Source organism: Aethalodelphis obliquidens, unplaced genomic scaffold (genome assembly GCF_003676395.1).
Source record: "Aethalodelphis obliquidens isolate GAN/ISIS:26980383/991018 unplaced genomic scaffold, ASM367639v1 scaffold16, whole genome shotgun sequence".
In the NCBI taxonomy this organism is placed as follows: Eukaryota; Metazoa; Chordata; class Mammalia; order Artiodactyla; family Delphinidae; genus Aethalodelphis; species Aethalodelphis obliquidens.
Genome location: NW_020837960.1, coordinates 28,679,451 through 28,704,657, shown reverse-complemented (window position 1 = coordinate 28,704,657; position 25,207 = coordinate 28,679,451). Strand labels below are relative to the sequence as shown.

General features: G+C 43.9%; 1 protein-coding gene across 3 annotated transcripts in view; it reads right to left on the bottom strand.

The window, feature by feature from the left end:
- Positions 1-25,207, bottom strand: part of FLT1 (fms related receptor tyrosine kinase 1) — a 173,033-nt gene that overhangs the window by 98,065 nt on the left and 49,761 nt on the right. For all 3 annotated transcript variants that reach the window (XM_027116596.1, XM_027116597.1, XM_027116598.1), the window contains 7 exons: positions 23,794-23,918; positions 19,955-20,117; positions 19,712-19,848; positions 16,706-16,880; positions 15,587-15,704; positions 13,311-13,480; positions 12,783-12,942 (listed from right to left, as the gene is read on the bottom strand). In XM_027116596.1, the coding sequence (XP_026972397.1) occupies positions 12,783-12,942; positions 13,311-13,480; positions 15,587-15,704; positions 16,706-16,880; positions 19,712-19,848; positions 19,955-20,117; positions 23,794-23,918 (1,048 nt within the window). The remainder of the gene's footprint in view (positions 1-12,782; positions 12,943-13,310; positions 13,481-15,586; positions 15,705-16,705; positions 16,881-19,711; positions 19,849-19,954; positions 20,118-23,793; positions 23,919-25,207) is intronic.

The following is a 25,207-nucleotide window of genomic DNA, read 5'->3' as shown; positions in this document are numbered from 1 at the left end:
CCAAGAGCCCCAGAGACTCCCCCGCCCCTGACTCGCTCTCTTTTAGGGAATCTGGGCCAAGGCATCCCGACAGTCCCACACCGGGTGACTAGGAGGCCAAAGGGTGGGTACCTACTCGGTCACACCCAGATAGGAGCCTCGCAGAGGCCATCCATTTTCTTCATTCATTTTTCTGCCCTAGTGAAAGGCTGGTCAGCAGACGAAGGGTGATTCGATAAATAAAAAAACCTTCAGGGAAATGTTAGGAGTGGCTACAAATAACATCCTTTAACACACGCAAGGAGCCTTAAGGTATTAACTCCAGTCGCTCAGTGAAGCATATTTCAAGCTATGGTTACGTTTTGTTCGCCTATCACTTATTACACGGTGGTCGGTACGGAAATGTCCAGAAGGCCTTCGGGGTGGGGGCAGGGAATCACATTTAGCAGAAATTCTAGAGCTAGTCAGACCTGAGCTCAGATCATGGGTTTGCAACCGTCTGGTTATGAAACGCTGGATGGCAAGGTTGGGAGAATCATCATCACAGGGAACTGATCAGAGGACTTACAGTCTTTTTAGTCCCTTGAATAGTTCTGAAATCACTGGGTCATGTCAGCCCACAGAACCACTTTTAATAAATTGTACGTTGGTGTCATGCCACCGGTCACCAGGGAGGGAGGTGGTGATTACCAGTCCTGTGACACTCTCTGTACTAGAAATGTGGTTGAAGGGTTCGTCTGCTAAGACTACAGCACACAGAGGGTGAGAGGAGAAATCATTCTTCTTGGATTTTAGTTCCCTGAAAAGTTGTACTTCTGCTACGCTTTTATCTTATGGGCCCCTTCTTCTCGCAAATGTCTATTACACGTCTCTTTCTCTCTTGACAACTAACGTGTAAAGCATGTGGGCCATATCTCTGTCTTACCCCATTTTCATCCAGATTTGTTAAATTATTAATTGTACTTTTCTATGAACCGCCTCGAATTCTTTGGGCACGGATGTGTTTTTAACATTGCCAACTCAAAGGAAGCAAAGCCACGTTACCACGTCTTACCAGTTTTCTTATAGGGGTTAAAAAAATAGAAGGGAAACAATTCAGAGAAGATCGTTTTGCATCGTCAAACACGCGGGTGGAAGATAAGTGAGTTAATTGGTGTAACATGCTCGGCACAGTGCCTGGTCCACGGCAGACAGGTCACTCATGTTAGCCGTGATTATCGGACCAGATTGAGAGCTACTTAAGAGTGGGGACTAGGTCTTATTCATCATCCTAACCTCAGGGCTTAGTCTAACTACCCGGGGAAGCAGAAGAGCACACGTGTCCTCGCTCAGCTATGGCCTGACGAGAAGAGCGAATCCCGATAACGCATTAGATGTGGACTCAACCTCACGTGGGTGTCAACCCTGCCATCCATCACTCACCTCAAACGTGCTGAAAAAGGGACACTGCTGACCCTCCAGTGACCTCACACATCCCGCCTCAACCAAGCGCCGTGTCACCGTCATCAGGGCTGTCCGTTCCCAAGGAGGAGTATTAATGACCTGGGATGAACCCATCACAGCGTCTGACGAGTTGATAGTGGTGGACAGTTTCATCTCAAGCAATGATGCTGAAATGTGGAGAAGCACCTTCTGGGCTAATAGAAAATAACTAACCAGAAGTGGTCTTCTCCTGTCTTCAATTACTAGCACCATTTGCTAGGCAATTACTAGCACTGATTCAAATAAAAATCTGTTCACACACATTCCATTTAAGAAGTAGGATCATGTCCTCTGAAAGAAGTACAAGATTTATTTCCTGCCATCACTAAGGATATGGTTATTGAAGAGATAAGTCAAGTGCATGGAAATATATCCGTAGACAATTGAGCACAAGCAAGTAGAATGTCCAGAGCCCATGCGCTACTGCAGGCTGGACAGTACGTGGGTCAATGAGGGTCTGAATAGCTGGGGCAGAATTCAAACGCAAGTAGGTCCAGGATATTACAGCTCCTCTAACTTCCTACATAATCTGAAGATTCTGTCATTTCTGGTCCCATCTTAATTTCTTTGCAGTAAATCACCATAGTCAGAAGACCTGTCCAAAGGTGCAAGCATGCTTCCTGGGAGAACGTGAACCCGACAGCATGGATCGTTTTGTCAGGTTGTCAGTGTTCACAGGATACTTGTGTGTATCTGATGCTACTTCAGAGGGAAGGAGCTTTGCAGTGGGCGGCCCCAGAGCAACCAAAAATACTGGAAAACTTTAAGCAAAACAGACTTGGGCTAAGTACCACTGGGCTAAGTACTTCATACATATCATCTCATTTAATTCCCCTAAACAACCTTAGGATGTCAGTGCTGTTACCTCGATTGTACCGATCAGGAAACTCGGACCCAGAGAGGTGGTTTACTTTGCCCAGAATCACCCAGCTGGTAGGTGGCAGTAGGTGGCAGAGCCGGGATTCAGGCTCCAGAGCCCATGTCCTTAAACTCTAGACTATACGGCCTTTCTGCATCCTCATGCCTTTTAAAAGTAGCTCTTGATGTCATCACACAGGCTTCTCAAAGCATATTTGCTTTCTGGATGATGAGCTTTTGACCAAAAATTATTCAACTTAATGTCTACAGAGTTGTAACAACACCAAGCCTCATAGTGACAGATGAAGTGCTGGGTGGTGACATGCCTGGAGAGTCACCGGCTGGCTCACTGGGATGAGGGAGAATCAAAACCAAATCAGGAAAGGGCGGTTCGGACCTGACGTGGAATTTCTTGAATGGGGGCTAAATAATTTGCCAGCCAGTCCTTCTGCTTGAGCTCGCCTTCCCTGGCCAGTGCCCCGGTACCCTGCTCTCTGGTTACCAGGGTCCCATCCCCCGCCACCCACTGCGCTGACAGCGTGACGGACTTGTTCCTAACAAGGTCTTTGGAACTCTCTGTGCCTCACCTAGGAAACGGTAGTACCATAGTCCCCTGCGTCGTAGAAGTTCTGTTAGAATTAAATGAGGTGATACGTCTAAAGCCCAGATTAAGCACTTATCCTAAAGACAGGTGCTTAATAAGTTTCAGCTCTAAGGAAAATAAAAATAGAAACCCTAGGCCCTGCAGTCTTCTAAACTGGCCATAACCTTCTGTTTGGTGCTAAGTAGCTTCTAAACACCCATTTTCGTTTTCCTCACCTTAGTTATCCAAAGACTTTTTCACACTCACAAAAGAGGATTTCTCAATAAGGTAGCAATCCGTGATCATCTCTCGTGGTTTTCAGTGTTGAGGACAAGGGGTATGGAACATGAAAGGCCTAAGAAAAATGGGATAAGAAGCAGCTGTACAACTTTTTAAAAGGCCTGAGTGAAAACCTGAGCCTTTGACCTTCTGACCTGGAAGGCGAGCTTCAGGGCTGCAGCGCACCTAACACGGGCCGAGGGCAGGAGAAAGAGCCCCACCCCCGAGTCTGCACAAGTCCGTCACGCTGTCAGCGCAATGGGGTGGGCAGCGGGGGGAACCCTGGTAACCAGAGAGCAGGGTACCGGGGCACTGGCCAGGGAAGGCGAGCTCAAGCAGAAGGACTGGCTGGCAAATTATTTAGCCCCCATTCAAGAAAGTCCACATCAGGTCCGAAGCGCCCTTTCCAGATTTGGTTTTGATTCTCCCTCATCCCAGTAAGCCAGCCGGTGGCTCCCCAAGCAACTCCTCAACCATCCTATCCCCGTGCCCCTCTCTCACATCTGTCCCTCCCCCTTTCCATCTGACCTCCCAGTACCTTCCCATCACCTTTAGGACCCAGATCTTCCCTCTCCACACTGCTCCCCCTTAACTGCAGGGCTCACCGTCTGCCACCCACGGAAGCCATGTTGGTTCGCTTATTCAACCAGGTTATAAGCACTTCCCATGGGGCCTCTAAAATGTCGTGCTGGAAATAAGAATACACAGGAATAATAAACAGAACTCCAAGACTTGGGTCCAGTCCTGGGCTTGCGATTATCTAGCTGTGAGGCGAGGGGTAATTATCTTTGAGTCTCAGTTTCTCATCTCTAAAATAAGCTTTTTTTTAAATCTCTAAAATGTCTTAAACTCTTTTTTCTTAATCTTTAAAAATTTTTATTGGAGTAGAGTTGATTTACAGTGTTGCGTTCGTTTCTGCTGTACAGCAAAGTGAATCGGTTATACATATACATACGTTCACTCTTTTATAGATTCTTTTCCCATACAGGTCGTTACAGAGTATTGAGTAGAGTTCCCTGTGCTGTACAGTAGGTCCTTATTAGCTACCTGTTTTATATATAATAGTGTATATATGTCAATCCTAATCTCCCAATTTATCCTTCCTCCTCCTTTCCCCCCTGGTAACCATAAGATTGTTTTCTACATCTGTGACTCTATTTCTGCTTTGTAAACAAGTTCATTTGTATGATTTTTTTAGATTCCGCGACATCGTACGATATTTCAAATGTCTTAAATTCTAAGCGAATGAATCGTTCAGAGTGACTAGATCCAGCCACGCTGAGGCTGAGGTTTGCAGCCTCCGTGTGCCCGTTTCACACACTCATCGGCTGTAAGCTCTCCCTCTTTCTCCTTCCTCTCCTTTCATCAGTCTTCCGTGAGCTCTGTGAGGCCCCCGGAGGGCTGAGTGCTTGCTGAATCCTGACCTAGAAAATTCATCCTGAACAATGAGCGAGAGGGAATGGGACTTCCCTGCAAGAGATCAAAAACGCCTGCGTGGCGTGCAAGTCACAGGGAGGAAAGTGGCCACAGGAAAAGCGCCCAATTAACTGTTTGACTTGCTGTCCTCCTGAGGTTGGTCCTATTCAGGCTCGCTCATCCCCTTGGGCTTTCTAGCCCCTCAGAGGGTCTCCTCCCACCTGCAGGTTTGGGGCCTGAACCAGCATCTCATCATCCCTGGTTCCCGAAGAGACGGTACCATGGGAGTCAAATTCTCCCAACTGCCGCTAACCTCCTTCTCCAGCCCCCGTTCAACTCTAACTCAACCGGTGGACTCTGTGATCAGTGGGGACAAGAGTAAACCCAAGAAGTGAGGTCAGTGCTCTCCTACCCCTGTCCCCTCGGGGATTTCGGTTCCTTTCTCTGGGAGCCGACGGTGACCCACCTGAGGAGTCCCATGGGTCACCAATGAATAGTAACCTTCTGAAATGCCAACCTACTTAGCCTCTTTTACTCCACGATCTGAAAACACCTGAGAAATAACTTTCTGAGCTTCAGTTTCCTTATGGGGAAATTACGGCCATGATGTAGGATTGCTGCCCAGATTACGCATAATGTGGAAACGGATGGGCGCAACTTCGGCACTAGAAAGGGCTGGTCGATGGAGTCTCTCCTACAGCTATTATGAAGTAGTCAACTGCACTCACGGGGACCAAACATCCCATGCGGCTTCTAGAGAAGGTATGAAGAAGCAAGTATTGGAGCTCATTATGAAGCACTACCGGGACCAGAGTCTAAATCCATCACACCCTTCCTTCTACTCCAATCCACCAGGTTCTGCTTTTTCACCTACAAGGGCAGTGAAGTTACATGATAAACCACAGACGAAGGTCCATATTTCAAGAAACAGTCTCCCAAGCCAATAGAGAGATGACTAAAATGCCGCTTTCCAAGGACGGGTGCATGTTGTACAAGTGATTTCTCCTATTTATGTATGACTAAGGATCTTGTGTCAGGACAGGAGTTTCTAGATTCGGTCATGAAAATGCCCCCTTCCATTTTTAAAATCTGTGAATATGGGCCAAAGACAGTACGCGAGGTTCTGCCAATCTTCCCAAATTGTGTGTCCCCACCTTCTGGTCCTCCTAATCCTGGGAAACTACACTGAACTTTGCTCAAAAGTTCCCTCTAAAAACCATGCAGCATGGACTTCCTATGATTCAGCCTTTTGGCTTAATATAAGCACATAATGAAACGTTTGATAGGAATTACAGGAGACAGTTAATTAGGAACAATTATTCATCGGACTCCCTGAATTCCTACGAAGAGTGGGAAAAGAGGAAAAAATCTCGCAAAGTGTAGAGAAGTGGCAAAGAGGCATCTGGCAAACGAGCTCGCTCTCTGTTCTCAGGTCTCTGCATGAACTCTTAATAAGGGCTGTTGTCAGAGCACTCACATGGGGTGGCAAGCACTTCCTCATCTCGTAATTATATAACAGAACGCAAGACGCTGCCCATTAGCAAGTGAGCAGTCACTTGGCGTGTGATGAAAGCTTCCCGGAGATGGCCAGATTTACTCCGTTGTTTGTTTAAGCTCAAAGTCCTGCTCGAGTGGGCTTGGGGGGAAGTGGTCGCCTTCCAAGTCCCCGTTTTGATTCAGGGTTTTGCGTGTGGCAAGTTAAAATTCTCTGGAGCCTGCCTGGTTTGAGTCTGCATACACACACGAGACGTGGATACAAATTGTATGTGTACTTAAAAGGAGCGTGCTCAATATTAAAACGTGTAGACTGCGGTCGTATTTCCAAAAGAAGAGGTCTGCTTAAATTACAGCTTCCCTCAGACGCCGACCTACATCTAGCCCCCAGGAGATGTTGACTTTTTCAATGCTTAAATTGGTAAGACTTTCATTCTGTAGACAGAAAATCCAATACAAAACTGTTTCAGCATAGAAAGAATAGACATTCACGCTGGTAGTCAATTAAATTTGGGTCCTTGAATACATTTCTCATTAACTACCATTAGCAACTGTTTTGTCTTTGCCCTGTTAATTTTACTTACCCCTCTGATGCACAAAACTGTGTTTCCCCCAAATGATCTAGACCTAACACATCCCTAATGATTCAGGCCTTCCTTTCTTTGCCAATTTGGTGACGTAAACAATAGAGAAATGCAATTAGGCAACTTCTGAGAGTTCCTAGACGCCTCTGTCCTCCCTTGTTTTGTCGGCCACCCCCTGCCACCCCTCCCCCACTAAAACCCCCAGCACACTTAGTCCTGGAGTGGTCTCCTGATGGAACACTCACGCTGAGCCAACGAAGAGTGTTCCAGAAATGGGGCATCAAATTGTGAGGCAGGGAGTGTTATTTTCTCTTTCCTTTCTTTTTCTTTTTTGATGGAAGTATAGTTGATTTACAGTGCTGTGACAGGGAATATTATTTTCTATCAAACGTCTAAACACATAACTATTTGAGACGCCAAAATCTGATTTACTTTATAGAGTTTTGGAAGCAGGTCCTTGAGATTCCACGGATGTCTTTTAGGCTTTTCTTAGCAAACCCACAATTTTAGTTAAGAAAGTAACAAAGAATACCCTAGCCCCTCCACCTTCCACGAGTTGAGAATCCAACTACAGTTTTTTGCATTCTGAAGGGGTTCACTGGCAAAACACCAAGTGAATCAAGCAAAGTTTTAGGGCTAACTGGGCAAAGAATGATAATGCCTTGGTCTGTATGGGCTGGACCAAAACTGACAGAGGTCGTCCAGGTTGACACCGGTGGTGGAGGAGCTGCTGCATGTTTTTTCTTAATGGGTGATTACTGACATTACTGAGTCAATTCTGTACCACAGAATACATCATCACAAGTAAGACTTTTCTTATGACCATGCTATTTGCATAAGTTGTTTTTTGTTTTCTGTTAATTTGGCCGTGATCTTCAGAGTTAATCCTCAGGTCCAATGGCTCTATAATTTGTAAGAAGCAGAAGGAAAATAGTGTGCAACAACTAGGAAATCATTTCAAGCTTTTTTGAAGAAGACGTCATTTCAAGTGAATTTCTTACTTCACTCGTTACTCAGTGGGTATTATAGGAAAGGGGAAGCACAGCAGTTACCATTCACAGAAGGGGAAATTGAAGCCCAGATTAAATAACTGGCCAAGGTCACACAGAAGTCAGGGACTGGGCCAAGAATAGAACCCATTTCCTTGATTCCCAGGTCTCTATCCCCAAGACTGTGGAGGAGAGATCCTGCAGGTCCGTATATAGAGAGGGTAAGTAATCACCAAATAGATCTGACTTTACATAATGAAACAAATTCTAAACACAAATGCTATGTATCTTGGTTTTGCACATGGTTGGTGCCCAATCAATATCTGTGATAACAGACGGTTGACAGTATATTTAGACTGAATACTGACCACGTGCGAAATGCACTGTAAGATGTGGGCAAGGTCAACACGGTAGAAGTAGCAGAGATTTCTCTCTACCTATTTTTATTGATCATCACAGATAGTGGATGAAGGAAATGAGACTTTCACAAAGAATCTACTATACCTAACACTTTTTCCATTAAAGAACGATGATATAGGGACTTCCCTGGTGGCCCAGTGGTTAAGAATCCCCCTGCCAATGCAGGGGACACAGGTTCAAGCCCTGGTCCGGGAAGATCCCACATGCCGCGGAGCAACTAAGCCCGTGCGCCACAACTATTGAGCCTGCGCTCCAGAGCCCACGAGCCACAACTACTGACCCCGCGAGCCACAACTACTGAAGCCCACACGCCTAGAGCCCATGCTCCACACCAAGAGAAGCCACCGCAATGAGAAACCCGCGCGCTGCAACGAAGAGCAGCCCTCGCTCGCCACAACTAGAGAAAAGCCCGCACGCAGCAGCACAGCCAAAAGTAAATACATAAATTTCTATATAGAAGAATGATATATGCAACTCTATCAGTGTAATTTATTTATGACCTGGAAATGATGATTTGTGATGGTTAGATGGGGAGAGGGAATTAAAATAGCCTGTGATCTAAAGAATGTCTGTTCTAAAACCCAAGCTGCCATCATTAAAGGCTGCCGGCCTTAAACCTCCTTATAGAAAAGAACCAGACTGCTCTTTCCTCATTCCTCCTGGGTCCCTCAAATCCATCCCCCTTCCATTCCCTAAAGAGGGGCCCCTTCCAAAAAGTCTAATATTGTTCCTTTACAGACCATCCTCCGCTGAGTGGGCAACCTCATCCACATAGTATTTCCTGTGAGACTGGACCAGTGCTGTGGCGAAGCTTATCAAGGACCATGAGATGGAGACCAGCTCACTGCGTGGGCGGTGAGTCGTCCTACTTAGTTCTTCAAAATGCAGGGGGGGGAGGTGAATTTCTAGAAGTCTCGAGTGGGCTCTCCGAGCAGGGGTCAGCTCTCTCACGTCCCGCTCTGCCCCTTCCCAGCCTCGGCCAACCCACAGCCCAGAACCACTTCCTCCTATGGCAGGAAACAAACGAATGGGGCTGGCCACCCAACTGGGGAGTCACTTTATTCCCCCTTTATACATCTGAGCTTATTTTCACTTTTGCCTAGCTCACCTACATGGCCATTTTCTTTTTTCTTCTTCTGAAAAATCATAAATTCTATTTTCCTCAATTCTATAACCCAGACCTACTAGAGATTTCTATTTCTAAGGCACAGCAAAATTACATTTTACTTTCCACAGACTGTGTTCACTTCTCAGAAATATTAGGTAAACATTCTCACTGTTGTGAAACTAGGTCTACAGTAGGCAGAAAATTCTTTTCAAGTTCCTTAAAAGTTTCAGAGCCTTATTGACAGACATTTACCCTAACGCTAGCAGTAATTACAACCTTGCATTATGTCCATGGCACTCCTTTCCCAAATACATTGCCTCATTGGTGCTCATATTCTCTATGAAGTATATGGAATTACCTCTATTTCATATGAACAGAAGCTGTAAACTACACACATGTGAAAGGTACTGTAAGTTCACCATCCTTCTGTGTGCTCCCTGGGTTTATGCTCAGGCTGACATGGGGCAAGTTTAGGACAATCTATTTAAGGAGTCCCTGCTGGCTGCTAAGCATGAGAAAAGTCCCTCATTCGGTGCTAATAACTTATTTTTTTTTTAATTCAAAAGAAATCGTCTACTTCTACTACTTTACCACCCATATCTGCAGAAAAGTAAAAGGGGGGAAAGATTGTGCTGTATTTCCCCTCAGCTCATTACGTACATGAGTTTAAAAGTAACCACCCCAAAAAAAAAAAAAGTAACCACCCCTGCCCCACCCTTACTCTTAATGTTTTATGAGAACAAATTCTAGGTGAATCAGAAACCACAGTGTTTAAAAATGGGGTAAGCTGCTGAGTTACGTTCTTTCTCAAAAAGGAGGAAGTTTCTGTTAAATTTATTTATGGCTCTTAATACCCACAAAGATGAACTAGTTGAGCAGTTGTTCTGATCGTTTTAAAAATATTTATTGGATTCCAGAAAACTATACAATTTAAGTCTGAACTTCTTTACTTTAGACCCATTAACCTGTGGGCCATATGAAACCAATTAATAATTTTGAGCTACTGAAAACATATACCTTCTAACCTCAAAACTAATGCTTTGGTTGTGGTCCTTATATAGATCTATCCCTTAACCAGAGCCTCAAATTTAAATACCAAGAACTATTCTACATATTCAAGAGTAATGTGTATATATTAATCACCTAATCTCTTTTGACAATGATGCGCAGATACCACTCTGCAACTACGTACCATGTAACCCAGAATAAGTAAGATTTTAAAAATTCATGGAATGGAACATCCCTTATTCAAATGTCACTAAAATTCCTGTCTGCAACTGAAATTAAGTATATAAAATAGATTTTATATAAAATAGATTTATATAAAATAGATTTATATAAAATAGATTTATATAAAATAAAGACATATTTGAAAAATTTTAGTAGTAAAAGAGGGCTTCATTTACCTGTCAGTTTGAGCTTTTCTCTCTCTGCAGGGTCAAATCGAATTCTCCGATTTGCTTTCTAGTGCACAAAGGTCCCATATATCTTTCTGAAAATTATTTCTACGTTAAATGTACTGATTTAACCACCAAGCATCAAATCTGGACCTGACACAGGTAAGCTACTCAGTCTACTGACTTTAAAAATGAGAGCTTCTTAGGGATATGCACATTTCCTGCAGATAATTTCAAGCAACAATTTGAATCATCACTGAAAGAGTTAAAGCTTTCATTTCTGATCTGTCTTGTGATCGGTTAAAAAAGAAAGAATGCCTTTAACCTTATTAATAATGCCTTATTAAGAGAATAAGTCAAATGGCCAACAAACATTTACCGAAGATGTAAGGTACTGCTCTGAATTTTGAGAGAATTCCAAGAGGAATACGATATCCTTCCATGCCTCGGCAAGCTTACTCTATAACATGGGAGAAGGATCCCATACGCCACAAAGATATCAGAAGAAGAGAGGTAACGTTTACAAAGTTTCGCTCCAGCTGACCTAATTCTCCAAACCATATTTTATTAGCATTATTCAAATCGAACTTTATAATATTATGTTCTATCACTCATAATTGTTATTTTCTCATAGTTACTAGCTCTAATCCTCAACAGAGCTGAAATTTTAGATTGGCTCCTGTCAAAACAAAAATTAAGAATATCTTAAAAAGGCTTATTCCATAAAAATTCAACTCTATACCTTTATCCAAACCTAACAGCTTAAGTTAGTTATTTTAAATTTATTTGCAAGTTAGGTTAACACAAATACTTAAAGGGACAAGTCCATAAATATGGATGTCCATCTCCAAATCAGCAAAATAAATAAAATCTCAGTAGATCTCACTTTCTTTGGGGTTGAATGATCACAGTGGTAAAGAAAGTATTCATGATATGCTTTTTCTTAGCAAATTCAAGATATTTCTGTTCTTAGCAAATGATTCACTTAGATGAGAAATCAGATGTGTGGAAACAGCTACTACTCAGGAATCCCGTAACTTACCAGTAACTTGCACGATCAGAATGCTATGCCTTAAAATACTAAAACACAAGATGAAGACAAGTTGAAATTGCAGGAAGACTCTAGAAAACCAAATAGCCTCTTCCGTTTGTGCCAGAATTACGTCATATTTCTTTTTTATCAAGCTAATTAAAAAAAAAAAAACCTGCAATTCTCCCAACCACTCTGCTAGTGGAATTAAAAGCAATAAAGAAAATATGTGGCCTAATGATAATTCTTGAGCAGTCTCAATACTATCTTACTTGATAGTTGCAGCTATCAATTCTATTCCTGTCCTTCAAATTTGCTCCCATGAACTATCATTAGTGTCAATCCTCTAGACTAAACAGTAATGGAAAACAACAAACAGGGCTCGGTCATCAACAGGAAGCAAGGAAACACTGCACAGTTAACCAAGGGCAGGGCTGAATTCATTCAGCAGATACACCTTGAGCATCTGTGTGTGCCAGACACGGTGCCGGCCCCTAAAGACAGAGAGGTGCTGGATCAGCTCACAGCTTAGAGAAAAGACAAGTGTACGCACACCTTGTGATGTGACAGTGGTGTCAGCAAAGTGCTGTTCATGCTGAGGAGGGAGAAAGGGGGTCTGAATGAGAAAGTCTGGACGGTGGGGAAGGTGAGAGCCTTGTTGAGCCTGGAAAGATAGAGGAGGACCTCCTAGGAAGCAGAAAATGCATGGAAGCTCATTTCCGACAGATGAAGGAGCATGCTCAGAGCCTAGGAAAGGTAATGATCTTCAGCGGTGGGAAGATCTGGTGCCACACTCGGTGCTTACAGAGTGGGAAATGGGTAGACCAGTGTAACTGATGCAGTGGTGGAGCCAAAGTCTGGGTGTTCTCGGTTGGAAAGCAAGAGATGCGAGTTCCAACCTGAGTTCCAAAGAACGGCTCACAGGGCGACCTTCATTCTGTCCCTGTGCTCCTAGCCTTAAACTGTAAGCTAGAGAGAAAAATTAAGAAACGGTTAGACATGGGTTAAGGAAGAAGAGCAGATATATTGCCTACCTTTTCCCAAGGCAGGGAAAGCCTTTGGCCCCAGTGGACCGCACGTGCCATCTACCAGCTCCCATAAGACCCTTGAGTCCAGGGGTCAAAAAGTATTCGAAAGTTACTCGAGAAACGAACTGTCCCTACCTTGCTTTGGAATGATTATGGTTACAGGGATGCCAGAACCACGTGATGGTAGGTTGAGGGATACCGTAAATGGTGCAAGTCAGGATTTGTCTGCTGCCCAGTGGGTAGAGAGTCGGGTATGGAAACGATGATACAGCCTTTTCATAAATCTGGGGTTTCACTGAAAGGAGAAAATAGGACAGAGGTCAAGAGCTGTTCTCATGACTCCCTCCTGGACCACAGCGAAGGACCACATTCTCGCTGGTGTTGCTGTCAGGGAAACACACATGGACAGAACCCTCGGATTCGTCATTATAACGCCAACTGAAAAGCGTATGTACATTCCGACCGCAATGTTAAAAAAAAAAAAAATCATATTGCTTATGGAAGAGAGCAAGCAACCATGAAATAGTTGGGATGGGGAATAAGTGGTTTTTAAAACAATTTTTAAAAAAATTTTGCTTTCTTTGTTATACTGACTTTTGACACCAATTTTCACGAATTTCACCCCCCACCAGAACCAAAAGAAGGTCTGAACAGTGAACTTACCATTGACAATTAGAGTGGCAGTGAGGTTTTTTAACACGTTTGACTGCTTTAGGCCCAGCAAGATCGTGTAATCCCCCGCGTCTTCGGCAGTCACATCTTTGATGACCAACGCATAGCCACGAACCAAGTAGCGGGCAGATTTCTCAGTGGCTGGTAACCCATCTTTTAACCTGTGGTGAAGGGCACGATCAGTAAGTCATTTCACACTGCCTCTGCACTATCACCTTAACGTTGCCATTGAAGGATGTGAGATCCAGTTGAGACATCTTGAGCCTTAGATCCTCAATATTCATTTAAAACATTTAGACACTGACTTTTTAGTAAAGCCCAGTGGGATTTTTAGACTGGGAAACACTTCATGTTGATTGGCAAAGAGGAAAGAAGCCGAAAGAAAGGCAAGTGACGGTTTCATGCACCCACACGGACGCTGGTCACCCCTGTGACTTAAGTCTAACCTAGAAGCACAGGCTGATTCCATCTGAGATGTTTTTCAGAGTTCTCCACGAGGCTCCATCAGCAATACCAGGGTCATTGTGAGTCAGATCAACTAGATCACTTCTCCAGATAAAAATAAAAATAAATTTTCCTATTGTGGCCTCATGTGGAGTTCTTATTAGTTATATAAATGGTCACACCAGTTGCCCTTTCGTGAGCTCGAGTGAAAGCAAGATTATCAAGGTTCTTTCCCATGGGGAAGAAAAGTGAAGGCAAAGAACTCAAACAAAAGGTATAAACTTAAACAGAATGTTTTTAAACTGCAGAGACAGACTTAATGCCTGGATGCCATGCAGCTGCATACAGAACTGGGCGCCAGGCTTGAAGGCTTGTCCTGGCTCTGCCACTGTGTGCCCTGAACTTATCCATTTGAGCCTCAGTTTCTCCGAGTTTCTCAAAGATCTCTTTTACTGTAAAATTCTAGGATTTCCTTAAATGACAGTTCTTTCAATGGGCATTTTTCATCTGTTAGTAGGAGTTTACTGTGTCCTGCATAAAGCTGTCATATTAGGAACGGCACTGGTTCGTAGTCATGCATGTGTTACACGGTCATGCAAATTCCCATTACTAGTGGGTCTCAGTTCCAAAGCAGCTAAAACGCCTATGCTCTATTTTGTGACTACAAATCCCATTTTACTATCCTTGAAATTATTTCCTCTATAAACAAGCCAGTATCTTCAAAAATGGGTTGATATTTTTGGTTTGTTTTAGGTCCTTGCTACTTAGCTACTGAAGAAATCAGCAGGGTTGAACAGTTGGGGATACTCTCAGCTACTGAAAGAGGGAATGTACTTCCCTGAGCGATTCAATTCCTATTCAGGAATAATGTACATTCATAATATCTAAAAAGCTTCATAGTAAATTTCCTCTGAAACAAACAAAAAAAATCTCCTTTCTCCTGCGACAGCATGAAGGGGCATAGCACGAAGTCTCATTTTCTCTTTAATTCCCTATTAACGATCTGAGGAAACTGAAAACAAATGCTCCAGCCATATGATACTGAAAGCAAAACAAGCCACGGTTGAGAGTCTATATCGTACGGGCTGTTTTCCTAATCAGTTTTGTACTATTTGTTTAGAATGTGGTGGCGTGAGCCAAAGATCCTGGCCTTGCAAAATGATTTAACAAAATGATTACAGATTATCAACAGATTACATTGTCTTACAGCAGGTATTGGGCTCGCATTAAAAAAGACCGCCTGAAGGGTTTCTGAATTTGCAAACTTCGAACCAAAAAACCCTTAATTAGGTCAAGTAGGGCCATGAGTGCATCCCTGCCACTGAATAAGTCTTGTCTCTATTAATGTTTGTTTAATTTTAAAACAAGACTGGAACTTTCAGCCCAGCAGTATCTCAAAGAATTAATTTTCGATAAGAGGAGAATTATTCTCCTCCTCACAAGGGCCCACTTCTTCAGGGTTAATAGAGCATGTTACACACCAGAGATGCTTCCTAATCGTTGCTCATTGACATCATAGGAAGGTTGAGAGAGGCACAAATTTAGTCCCAGGGAGTGAATGACTAAACTGAAATGAGCACTCAGAAAAGGAATCCCTTGCTCCATCCTGTAATTTACATTATTTTCCTTCCCCTCCAGCCCTTCCCACCCACTCCCCTCCCAGCCCAGCAATCAGCCCAAGTTCTTAGTTCTTCACTGCTGTCTGGGAAGCTTATCTTGATTTTTTTTTTTTTTTCTTTTCAGGAATTCAAGTCACTGGGCTCCTGCATCTTCCTACTGACAAAGCGTATCTGAAGCCGCTAGGAACATAACTGTGAGCCTACCATACAACTTCTGGCGAGGGAAACGCCTTCACTTTCACAGAGAGCCGATAAGACCGCGTGCCAGCTACAGTCTCAAACACCTGCTGCTGTCGAGGTTTCACTGTGATGAATGCTTTATCTTCGAAAAGAGAAGTGATAAATCCATTAGAAAAGACTACATTTACGAAAAAAAAAAAAAACAAAAAAAAAAAAACGCCAACCCGCTGCCTCATTCAAGGAGGGTGCAAACCAATGACTAAATAGAGCTGAATTAGGATCCAGGCCATCGCTGAGCCCAAATACTGATCAGTGAATAAAATCACTTCAAAGTACTCTAACTGGCTTAATACTTGCAAAATCAAATGGTCCCAGGGATATAAGAACCCAGTGGCAGGGCAACAGAAATAAAACACCTTAAACACCTATATTGAAACAACAAAAGTATACAGATACTTCTAAAAATCTACCCGGCCAATGTGAATACCACAGGAGAAGGTTGTTCCACGCCCTTCTAAAATAACGAATTTGATATAAGACATCAACTGGAGAAAGTCAAAAGAATATCAAAGGCCGTTGATAGAACGGTCCCCTAGTTTCTGCTCCTTACAAGTTTTTCTTTTCAGTGGTAGAAACAAATAAGGTTTATTAAAGATTCTAAAGAGGGTGAGGTATTTTCTTTACAGAATTTGCCTACTGGCACTGAGCAAAACTAGTAGGACTTCAGGAGCGTAAAACCAGAGATAGAAGAGCATCAATTCTAAATAATTTATCACAGCATCTTTTTCTCTAACTCAGTAGCAGTGCCTGAGAAATTTCTCCCAGAAAACGAAGGTAAAATGGACGGTATTTTTCTGTTTTGTTTATATGCAAAACTAAATAAAGAATTTCACATAGATTCTAATACCTGACTTATTAGCCACGATAAACTTGTAAGGAAAAGATTCTCTAGCCAGTGCAAAAGTATTACATTTAAAGAACACTTAATGTGGTTTGCTCTTTGGCAGGGGCGCGGAGGGGGACAAAGTTGTATTTGTTCATGACAGCGTACCTCTTGGCCAAAAGAAAATTTACGTTTGTTTGTCTTTTTAATAGAACCCTCCAATTCTGCAATGATTAGAAAGCAGAGCATGGGTTGCTTACCATATATATGCACTGAGGTGTTAACAGATTTCAATGACGGGCCGCTTTTCACGTGACAAATGTAAAGTCCTTTGTCTCTGTTCTGCACTTTGTCAATAAAAAGAATGCTGTAGAATACATTGTTGCGGGAATTGCGACGGTCAATTCGTTGCCTTATAGAGGCTCTCTTATTTATCTAGAAAGAAAACGGGTAACAAACGTAGAAGGAGTCACTGTTGGCGCTCAGAGTTACAGCATTTCTCAGATGATTCCTCAGACTAATATTTTACGCGAAGAGGCAAACCCGCCCAGAGCGAGATGCACACAACCGACATCTCTGTCTCAACGTGTTTCCAACACGTGCCGTGGCAGCACTGACTTAGCACTTCATTTTCCTCAAATGGACTTTCACACACGATATCTCAACAGTTTCTCACAAGCCAGGGAGATTGGCAGGGTTATTGCCCTTATTGTAGATGAAGAAATTGAAGCATCAGAAACACGGGCCAGTGTAGCCTGGGAACTTGGGCCTTCTGAGTACAAATCTAACTCTTCCCTCTAGCACCTCCCTCTCTAACCAGTAACCTGTTCTCTAGGCAGCGGTATCACACACAGATTCGGGCCACGATTAGTATCTGGATTAATCACAGGGTTTCTCTTAATACATCACCACGTGAGTTTTCTTTTGCTTCCTTTTAGAAATGAAGGGAAAGATTATGAATCCTGGCTATGCCTATTAAGGCGTAATGATCCTAGTTTCATGATTTCCCGATTTGCGCAAGGCTTGCCAATATCTGCTAAATACCATGAAATGGGTCTGGGGGCCTGCAAAGCCATCAACAAGTTTAGCCAGCGATCTGGGGGGGGGGGTGCCGTCCTATGTTTGCAGGCGTCAGGCTCAGCGGTATAAACTGGCCACAATGACCCACTCCTGGCTTTGCGAAGATGAGGTCACGGTGCCTTTTCCTTTCATTGTTCCTTCCTTTCTTTTCTTTCTTTTTTTTTTTTTTAAGCATTGCATTTTATAACACATAATATGTTATTTCCTCCTCTCAGTTCGTCCCCGTGAGGAGGCACGGAAAAAGACTTTGGAAGCTGGTCAGACTAATCTCTGGGTCTTGAACTTAGCTCTCCTGTGTGCCACGCTGGATAAATTCTACCCACCTGTCCTACTGCCCTGTTGGAACAGACACGTTACGCCATTTTCTCCATTCTCAGCAGCGACCACAGAGAAGACATCGATCATAGCAATCAAAATCAGAGATTCTGGGCTTCCCTGGTGGCGCAGTGGTTGGGAGTCCGCCTGCCTATGCGGGGGACGCGGGTTCGTGCCCCGGTCCGGGAGGATCCCACGTGCCGCGGAGCGACTGGGCCTGCGCGTCTGGAGCCTGTGCTCCGCAACGGGAGAGGCCACAGCAGTGAGAGGCCCACGTACCGCAAAAAAAAACAAAAACAACAAAAAAACAGAGACTCTGTGCCCTCCATGAAAGACTGAGGGACCACCGGCAACTCTGTTCACGTCGGTATTACTTCTCCCTTCTCCCTTTGAGAAGGCTTTCTTTCCTTTCTCGAGTTTGAGTAACATTGGTATTGTTTCTGCCCTGGTACCCTAAAACTGCCCCTGGGTTTCAGAACAGGGTCATCAGCACCGTCCAGCAGCCACGTGTGGCTATTGAAATTAAAATGAAACAAAATGTAAAATTCGGCTCCTTAGTCCCGCAAGCCACATTCCACGTGCTATTAGGCATAGGTGGCTAGTGGCTAGCGTTTTGGACCACTTCCATCACAGCAAGTTCCACTGGACAGCACCATTTTCGAAGGTTATGGGCATTCAGCAGATGTACTACCATACTCTCACTTACAGCAGCAACACTGACAGGGTACACGTTTCTTCCCTCGTTCCATGTATTGAGTATATGATTTCCATCAAAACCCAGAATATATTACTACAAGTCGTAGCATTTTTATTTCAATGAAACAATACCATTTTCTAGAAAATACCTTATGACTGATGAGTCAATGTGTCCCTACAGGGCACTTGTGGTACCGTTTTGTTGCTAAGTTATTCTGTTTTCATAGCAAGAAACGTATATATTGTACAGCACAGGGAATAGAGCCCAATATTTTCTAATACCTGTAAATAGAGTATAATCTATAAAAATTTTGAATCACTATTTTGTACACCTGAAACGAGGATAACATTGGAAATCAACTATACCTCAATTAAAAAAAAAAAAGCTCGGGACTGATGCATTAATCTTAATTATACATGCATAATTTAATCATAAGCTAACTTCGTGACTGGGCCGTCTGAATGACGTAACAAGTGATTCACCTGCGATATGCCACATGAATCACACAGACATACAAGAAATGGGGCTGGAACCACTTTCAGATGTTTCTTAACAGTTTATCAGAGATTCCCCGCCTATACGTTTTTAAAACAATGATTGTTTGCAAGGATGTTTAACTTGAATGGGAACACAACTCAGCCTTCATTCTTCTCATTTCTCTGAAGGGCAGAATTGCTCCTTTGTCACTTAACAAGTGGAATATTGGATGGCTGGGTTGTATTATCTTTTCCAAACATGCTCCAATCAGGTGCCTGCGTGTCTGCCAGTCTCTTAAATTAATGCGCCGAGACGACAACTTTTTGTTGTTGTTTTTACAAAAGATAGTCCCTGCCTGGCATGGACTGATAAATTTCTCTCTCATCTCTAAATCCTAGAGAATCATTTCCAAGGATGAAACAATCCCCTCTTCCACCCAGAATCATGCAATAGAAATACCAGCCTATACACTTCAAAACAAAACCTCCAGACATCAAAAGACCGTATCTCTGCCTATCACACTCATGAAATGTCAGGCAAGGGAAGCACCCAAGCCAAACCCACAGCTTCTTTATTGACTTGAACTGCCAGGAGTCAGAATATTCTGCTTTTTCCCACTTCAAAAACTCAGTTTAGCATTTCACTTGCTAAAACTAAATACTGTCCTATAGAAGAAATAGAAAAGTAGGTCACTCACTTCCCCAGGGTAACTCCAGGTCATCTGAACTCTCGTGTTCAAGGGAGTGGTGGCCGTGCAGTTGAGGGTGAGAGCGTGACCTCTAAGTAATCTGACTGGGCTTGGCGTGCTGATTTGGACGTCTGTGATTGTGTTGGCTGCAAGCATAAGAAGTCACATTTGTTTTACAAAATCAACGTTTCATTAAGCAGATAAACCCTTGAGTATTCTGGCTTATGCTCATGCTTTCGGAACATCACTTACTTTGTCGAAGTGTGAGATAGTTTGTCTTGTACTCATGTCCGTTGACTGTTGTTTCACAGGTCAGAAGCCCTATTTCTTTGTATGTTGCATTTGATATTATAAAGCCCTTCCTACTGTCCCACGTTATTCTTTTTCCATCAGGGATCAGAGTATCAAATGGAAACTGGAAAAAGAAGAAACATGCTTTCACAAAATCGTATTAGCGCTGTGGTAAGAGATTCCCTCATAGTTTGTGAAAATGTAATTTTTACCGCAAATGAGAATAGCGCAGGCAAAAACTCCAGGTTGTCATAATTGGTTCTTTAGTTTTCTTTGCGTGTAGGAAACGATACGTTTTAACTATGACAAATTATAGTAAGCAGGATAGTTTGTTATTAGTCTTAGCAACAAGCTGCACTCCCCTAGGGTAGACCTAGGGGTCATGTCAGAATTCTAGCGGGAGTGCCCGTATCTCTTTGGCCTCTGGGAATCTCTGTAATAAACTGGCCTGATACTCAATAGAAAAATTAATTAGGATTTTTTCCATTAGGGCTGCCAGGTTATCCTCTTGGTCTCATCATCAGGAGCTTTTAACAAGCCATACCTTGTCCTCTCATTTTGCATGATTTGTTAGAGGTGGCTGTCTTAAAAGGACTGTACATAATTCCTGGTCCCCCAAGATTCATAGCATTAACTTGGCACTCACTGGGGTTATCCCTCTGGGGAAGACAGGGTACTGACTCTGCACCTGGAAGGGAAGCGCCCAGAAGCAGAGGCTCCTGACGGTGAAGAGAGCTGAAAACGGATGTGAGGCCAGAGACAGTTAGGAATGAAGTGCTCGCAAATTCCTAGACGTATTCCCAAACACAGCGAGGCCGAACAGAAGTAAAGAGCCCACGATTTGATTCTCTGCTTATGCCTTCTCCTATATATCAAGGACTTAATTTACACCTTCTACCTTGGGATTAGACTTTGTAAAGGGCCACTGTCTCATAGAGCAGCCCAGCCAAATTCCCGTGATGCCAGATTGGCAGCCAACTCCAGAGGCAGTGGTCTGACAACTGCTTTTATCCCCAGCTGGACAAGGGGGAAAGAAAATCAGATCACCTTCTCACAACAGATTATAAAGATTCATAGAATTAACTGCCATAAGGAAGTTTCAAATCTTTTCTATTTTCTTTAAAAAAGCACACACCTGGGCTTCCCTGGTGGCGCGGTGGTTGCGAGTCCACCTGCCGATGCAGGGGACATGGGTTCGTGCCGCGGTCTGGGAAGATCCCACATGCCGCGGAGTGGCTGGGCCCGTGAGCCATGGCCGCTGAGCCTGCGCGTCCGGAGCCTGTGCTCCGCAACGGGAGAGGCCCGCGTACCGCAAAAAAAAAAAAAAAAGCACACACCTTACATCACTCTATCCACGATATCCTTTACATATACTGCTTGCAGAAGGAGCGAATCTGACTGGGATTTGTGATCTGATGGCAGAGATTTCTACTCCAAAAGCACTGGTTGCCTCTCCAGTGAATATGTCTGCATTGGTGTATGTTACCAGAGCGTTACGTGGGTTTGACATGAATTGCATCCTGTTTATGAAGAACTGAAAGCAATTAAAGGATGCATTTCATGTTTTAGTAAATTAGGATGCTACCTGTAAACTTAGGAATGCCCTGCATTCCGTCGGGGGGGAAAAGGAACCTTCTGACTGGGTGCAAACTATTAAAGGAAAAACTCAGAAAAATGTAAGTCAGGGATTGAAATCTGGGATGCCTTAAAAACATGTGAAAACAAGCACGTGCTGAACCTACAAGAAAGGTTGGCTGATGGACTTGGTCTGCACAACTTAAAAATACATCAAATTTTCCTCCGAAGTGTTTCTCTTACTCTATCCGTTACTGCCACTAGTTGTAGTTCATTGACAAAGTCACTTTCTTTCTAGCTGACGAGAGCTAAAATAGCAAAAGACTACAAAGCCCATCAGCTGTGGCAGGGTGTGTGTCATAAAGGGGCAGACAGATGGGCAGTCCGGAGACACTGCTGAACAGGGAGGCTTGTCTCCAGCTGACCGGGGCTCTGCTGAAGCAGGCATAGGAAAAGGCGGGAGCAGCAAGTTAGAAGAGAAAGGACAGTAAGAGAAAAGGAAGGGAACGATCTTCTGTTAATTTCATGTCAGCATATATGTGTAATAGGTTAGAATATTTTCAAAATATATGTGATAAACCAAAATCCTGGTTAGAATGTTATGCTTCTCTCCCTTTTTTTTTTTTTGTATTATAGATCAGGGTGGGAAAACACAGAAAATAAGCTTTCCCTCCCAAAATGTTTACAGGTGGGAATTCGGGAAAGTTCCTCAAGCAGACAAGCGATCTGCATTAGGGCGAAAAGGCAAGGGGTGTGCATGAAAAGAGAAGTTTCATATCCTCATGGTTTGTTCCATGTCAGTCACAGACCAATTATCATCTCGGACTCAGAGGGCTAATGGCAGGCTACGGAAAACATCACGATAATAAATCGATTATTGGGCATTAAACTCTTGGATACGTAACGTGAACAGCTAATCCCTGAACAGGCCTTCCTGTGCCAGGCGTGATCCTAAGGGCCTCCGAGCACCTCATGTAGCCTTCCTAACAGTCAGGTGAGGTGGGTGCCCCTGTAACCTCTCCCATCTCTCCATGGAGGGCACTGATGTGGAGGGAGGTCTGATAACTTGCCCATTTTCCAGCGGGTTAAGTGGTAGTGGCGGGGGTGGGGGTGGGGGGTTGCAGAAAGAATCCAGGTGGTGTGGCCCCAGCCTCTGCTCTGAACCACTCTGCCCCTCCTCCTATGCAAACTAAACCATGAGCAAAGGATGGCAGGAACACGGAGGAAGAAGACAGGACACAGGCTCCAATGCCCAGTGTGGCCTGTGGCCTGGACATCCCAAACTCCCTGGGAACCTTAGTTTTTTCTTCCACCAAGTGAGTGTGACCCCGCTGGCATTTCCAGCTCCAACATACTACAATTTTATATTTCCTGGCGATGATACCCAGTTGTCATGGGAGCCGAGACCTGTCACTGATGGACTACATTGAAGATTTAAATCAACAACTTGGGGGAGTGAATGCAAGGGGAGAAGACAGGGAGACACACTACCTCTACGTGATGGGCAGTGCTCGGTGCTGCCTTGGGACAGCCTACACTTTTCCTCTGAAAGCTCTAAGCTCTCCGGACCCACTAGAGTTTTCCACGTGGGAAGTTTTTATCCAACTCTCAGACTCAGCACACGCTTAAAGTTACTGCAGCTGGCATGTCACATTTTAGGGCTTTTGTCTTTATTACATTTTACTCTGAATCTTTTTCCTTCTCTACATGCACAATCTACAACATAATATGAAGAAAAATCTCATTTATAGCTTTTTTTTTTTTCCCCCTAAGAGGTTAAATTTGGATGCCCGTCGGAAGATAAGCCTTTTGTTACAAGGACCAGCCCAACTCAAACCAAAGCAAGAGTTCTTAAATGCCTGGCGAGTCAGGTACCCTGCCTGACAGTTCTTCCTTCAGCAAAAATCTGCATTAGTAATTCGTACACACAATAGAATTGGTTTTCCTGACATTTACAGACATTCAAATTTGTGGCAATACATAAAAATGTTCACGATTGTAGTTCTTTCATTATTCACGTAGATTTACGCTCAAGACATTATCCTTTTAGTCCATGTAAGTACACGCAGGGGGATAACGCCTAACACTTACATAGTAAAAAGCTGTTATAGAAAAGTCCGCCGAGAAAGCCCACATGTCTCTAAGATAACTATTCCAGAGAGAGAAAACAACTCAAAATTCACTTGCAGTAAAAGGCTTGTGAGAGTAGCACTACTCATTTTTACCTTTTTTAAAGTAACAGTGATGTTGGGTGATGTAACCCGGCAGGGGATGACGACCTCCTTTCCTTCGGTCATATTTACAATTTCCGGGATTTCACTGTGCATCTCTAAGAAAGGTCTACCTGTATCTGAACAAGAAAATGAAAATACATAAACATAAACGATTGTATTAGGAACACGCAGACTACTGCAGCTGGCGAGGCAGCACGGGCACCACCAGTTACATCATTCTCCTTTCGTGTAACCCATAAATCCACGTTCTTCTCTCGGAATCTGGTGCTCTGTGTTTCTGTTTCTCTAAGAACACCGAATTCCTCATTCAGGTCTTAGCCTTCCGTCAGGGAGCCCTGATGCCCTACTTTGCAATTGTGACCTGGGGGGTGGGGGGAACAGTAAAGGTGAATATTCTGCATAAACTTCTTTCCACAGCTATGCTAAGTGCCTCAGGAAGCGCCCTCCAGAGCCTTTGTAAGAAGTCAGAGGGGGCGGGTACAAGGGTCCTCTGTCTTTGGAGCACAGAGGACGGCGGATAGCGGCAAGCTGAGGTGTCAAGTTGGAGAGAGGATTAGCATTTGAATGACAGAAGCACATGCCTTCGCCGTTTTCTAGAGCTTAATGGCAGCCTAATAAGATGAGAAGGTCCGAGCTACTTCGGGGGAGGGGGCGGGCTAAAGGCAGGAGAAGCAGTGCGAATACCACATTTATTTCACGTGTATGTGACATCCGTTTGTTTAGCCTGCACTGCGCATCTACTAACAGCAAAGCATGCGGAAGTGACACAAAGAGGTCTGGAAAGGGCTTTACCTCATCACCGAGAGACCACCCTTCAAAGTATGGCATTGCCAACTACAGATAATTGGCACTTGCCGTCTACCTTTACAAGGATTGAATCATGAGCCGCCGCAGCTGCTGAACCTCAACACCCCCTGAAAGGAGTTCAGGGTGGAGATCAGGAATGAGGCGCTCCGTGCTCTGGGAAAAACTGGCAGAACAGGTCTTCAGATAGTTAGATATTTTAGGAGCCCAATTTTTGCATCTCCTTGTATCTAGAAAAGCACTAAAATCCTTCAAGGTGACGCCTGCTCCTCGTGACTAGCAGAAACCTTCTGCCAAAAATATGCGCTTGATCGCATGTACTCCCTCTTCACACCGAAATCACATATACACCGACCTTCTCCCCTATCTCTTTGGAGCTGTTTCTCAGAGCTACCTGAAATGCTGACCCCGGGCTATAGTCTTCACTTTTGCCCCAGATGAAACTTAATTCACAGCTCTCACGTTGTGCATTTGTTTTCAGTCGACAGAATTTTGCCAGTCTCAGGACCACCCGAGCGGCTTCCCTGCGATACCTCTGGAGACCGGAATAAGCATCCTTTCAGAAACATTCTCACAGTGCACTGTGCCCTTGCCCTTGGGA